The sequence below is a fragment of the Melampsora larici-populina genome, assembly GCF_000204055.1.
Source record: "Melampsora larici-populina 98AG31 unplaced genomic scaffold MELLAscaffold_8, whole genome shotgun sequence".
Classification (NCBI taxonomy): Eukaryota; Fungi; Basidiomycota; class Pucciniomycetes; order Pucciniales; family Melampsoraceae; genus Melampsora; species Melampsora laricis-populina.
Window position 1 is genome coordinate 111,476 of NW_006768772.1, and position 1,409 is coordinate 112,884.

The window sequence follows — 1,409 nt, forward strand, 5'->3', positions numbered from 1 at the left end:
GGACTGAACTGGCTCTGCGCGTGCTGCACGACTACCTCAAGACTCAACTTCCGACTAACTCACCTCAAGCGACCCCGACACAGTCTCCGAGATGGCGAGTCTTCTCCCCTCAACTCTCTTTTTCGAACGTTCTTGCGTAGCAAAGAAACGGGGCCTGCCCAGAGAGCTGCGATGGAGATAGGCGTGCTGTTGTTGGTATTCCTTTCAGGGTACCCAACAAAGCCATCCACTAGTAGTGCTCAGTCGCCTACTATGTCTCAAGGCTTGCCTTGTCGGCCTCAACCTTGAACCTGCTTCATTGGACATGCTGCTTGCGCTCGGATTCTTCAGCGACCAATCCGTGATGCCTGACTCATGATCAACGAAGCGGCTCGGTGGCCTATTCTTCGCTCAGCTCTCATCAGCCTGCGGCCCCTGTTTTGCACGCTACGGTGTTGTCGGCCATCACATTATGGTATTCTAACCGTTATCTTTTCGACGAATCCACAGGGTATCGACATCGCACACCACCATGTCAGAAAGGGGCACCGAACAGCCCCGCGATCCGAGGATCCCTACCTCATGCTCCTTGTCAAGGTTGGCGCTATTCTTCCTTTTGTGGAGTTGTTCAGGACTGACGTGTTATTCTTAGCTTTACCGCTTCTTGGCCCGCCGAACCGAAGGTACCTTCAACAAAGTTGTCCTTCGAAGACTTTACATGAGCAAAATGCACCGACCCCCAATGTCAATTTCACGTATCGCTACCTCCATCAAGGATACTCGTAAGCGGTCACTCAGTTTAGCAACTGATATTCTTCAAAAGAAGTCCTGACCACTCGCTTGATTTTCCCTTTTCTAGCCGAAAAGACTGTCGCTCTCGTTGGTACCGTCACTGATGATGTCCGTTTCCTCGAAGTCCCCAAGCTATCCATTGCTGCCCTCCGTTTCACCACCACTGCTCGCGCTCGAATCCTTGCCGCTGGTGGAGAATGCCTTACCTTTGATCAATTGGCACTCCGATACCCCACCGGCTCTAATGTTGTCTTGCTCCGAGGAAAGAAGAACGCCCGTGAGGCCAACCGCCATTTCGGTCATGGTCCACACAAGAACAAGCGACCATATGTCTTGTCCAAGGGACGCAAGTTCGGTCAGTTGCAATACTATAGACAGTTGCCACTTGCTCATTCGCCACTAACGTTTTCCTCTATCAATCCGTCTTTCAGAAAAGGGTCGTGGTCGTCGTCAATCTCGTGGTTTCAAGGTCTAAGCTTCTTATCCTGGTTTTTCCTCGAGGGAAACTTCGTCCCGTGCTATGTCACTACTTCTCCATATGGCTATGCAATTGTTCATGTCTCATTGTCACAGCCTGCATGCCCTGTCCGGCTCCCAATACAAACGAGAGCTCGCCAAATGAACGGACGTCATACTAT

The 1,409-nt window shown here is 51.2% G+C and overlaps 1 protein-coding gene across 1 annotated transcript; it reads left to right on the forward strand.

Moving 5' to 3' along the window:
- Nucleotides 1–1,409, forward strand: MELLADRAFT_71204 (uncharacterized protein; the record flags this gene model as incomplete). The annotated part of the gene is made up of 5 exons (XM_007407023.1): nucleotides 1–94; nucleotides 490–576; nucleotides 632–761; nucleotides 839–1,126; nucleotides 1,203–1,409. The coding sequence occupies 5 exons, from the start codon at nucleotides 92–94 to the stop codon at nucleotides 1,244–1,246; spliced, it is 552 nt and encodes a 183-aa protein (XP_007407085.1).